This window comes from Aspergillus brasiliensis (assembly GCF_001889945.1).
Source record: "Aspergillus brasiliensis CBS 101740 unplaced genomic scaffold ASPBRscaffold_89, whole genome shotgun sequence".
NCBI lineage: Eukaryota > Fungi > Ascomycota > Eurotiomycetes > Eurotiales > Aspergillaceae > Aspergillus > Aspergillus brasiliensis.
Window position 1 is genome coordinate 1 of NW_027137528.1, and position 1641 is coordinate 1641.

The window sequence follows — 1641 nt, forward strand, 5'->3', positions numbered from 1 at the left end:
TTCTCATGTGAGCGGCCCGGTCCCTCAGCCATCGAATCTCGGCTTACTTTGCTGCCAGAATTGACATTGTTGTTCCGAAGGACCGAGGAGCTAGTGAACTACATAAGATTATCTCGGTCTCCTCTCGAGATGTGTACCATCCCAGACATTCGCTGCCCTCCCCGCCGGATAGCTTGTCCTCAGCCCCACCGGTGCCGGATGAACAGTGGACCAAAGGTATCACAACACCCGAGGCGACTGACCTGACCGTCAACTCGCGGTGCCACGATACGCAGCCCCAACAAGTCTGATGAAAGATGCGCGACCTTTCGTAGCATTGACAAGCTACAATATGACCGATAGTGGCTACGAGCACCCTGCAAACCACCAAAGATCATGGATCGGAATCTGGACGACAGGGAGATGGTAGCATGGAGTTCTTGAGTCCCCGTCCTGTAGAGAACCTATGATAGTAGGTGAACGTTCTGTGATGCGGTCGCGAACATCAGTCAGGCGGCGTCTCCCGTGAAGGTAACCATGGCCATTGAAACGCCATATAAACGAAGACTTTTAGTGGTGAACAACAGGATCAATGGCTTGATAATTAGCATGCGGGGGCGAGAAAGCTGAACGGCCCACTGATAATCTATTGACAATCGGCTGTAAGCGACCAAGAATCTTGAAAAGTGCCCGACAACCTCGCTCAACATCCACAACAGTCATCTGGGCATCTATCCTTCAGCACCATAAACTTTCCACGAATCAGGGACTGAGCTCTATGATATATTGGGGTCCATCAGCATATCCCAAGTATACTCTCCATACGGGTATTTTCCTTTACTGTTCGTGGAACTGGAGCGTTTTTGATCGGGTCTGCTTAAGGTGAACGATACTCAGAAGTACGTGGGTAGTTTTACTACTTAGGGTTTCTATCTCAATAGGATCTCATATATTCCTGCACCTGTTACCTAATTAACCTACTACTCAGCACCATTGATTGTTTTTTAAGCCGTAAGATCCGACAAGGAAATCTGCAAGGACAGTAGTGTACCCGAGACCTCTATTTCCCTGCTCTGTTTCTTGAAATGCAAGCAGGCCCAAGGTCGTTGCAACGGTTATATATAGAAACATCATGGCCCGTTCCCATACATGGCATTTGTATACAAGCGTGTCTTTTCCTCAAGCAGGATAAGAGTCTGCATGAACAAGCTAAGAGCTTTCATACAATATTCCTTTTGTGGTTCGTTTGGCCGGTTGCAGAGCTCTGTATGGAAACCCAAGTCTTTTAACAATAGCTATGAATAGCTCTTTATTATTCTTTGCCTATCACACCTATAGGCTCTCCCGGGTAAAGGTCCCAGGCATAGTTGGTGTGTTCCCCTATCCTTGTCGCGACCAGGAGTACTGTGTTCCAATGCTTGCAGTGCATCATCCGATACAAACGCAAGTAACATGTAGCATATAGTCCGATCACGATCCTACATCAAGCGGCAAGTATGAAACAGCCCAGAATGGCCAAGCGGCCACAGTATCTGCGCACATGATGACATAGATATGAGACACTAGCAGAGAATAGCCAGGCAGCCGATCCATGCCCTCTACATAGCAGAAGATGATACATGCCAGAACACCAGAGCCTGGAATGCCGTGGATAGCATACGC

General features: G+C 48.1%; 1 protein-coding gene across 1 annotated transcript; it reads left to right on the top strand.

Annotated features, from left to right (window-relative positions):
• Nucleotides 1–14: 14 nt before the first annotated feature.
• Nucleotides 15–290, top strand: ASPBRDRAFT_201824 (uncharacterized protein; the record flags this gene model as incomplete). Its single annotated transcript, XM_067621610.1, has 1 exon — nucleotides 15–290. A coding segment is annotated over one exon (276 nt), but the record flags the coding sequence as incomplete, so codon positions are not given.
• Between the last annotated feature and the right edge of the window lie 1351 nt (nucleotides 291–1641).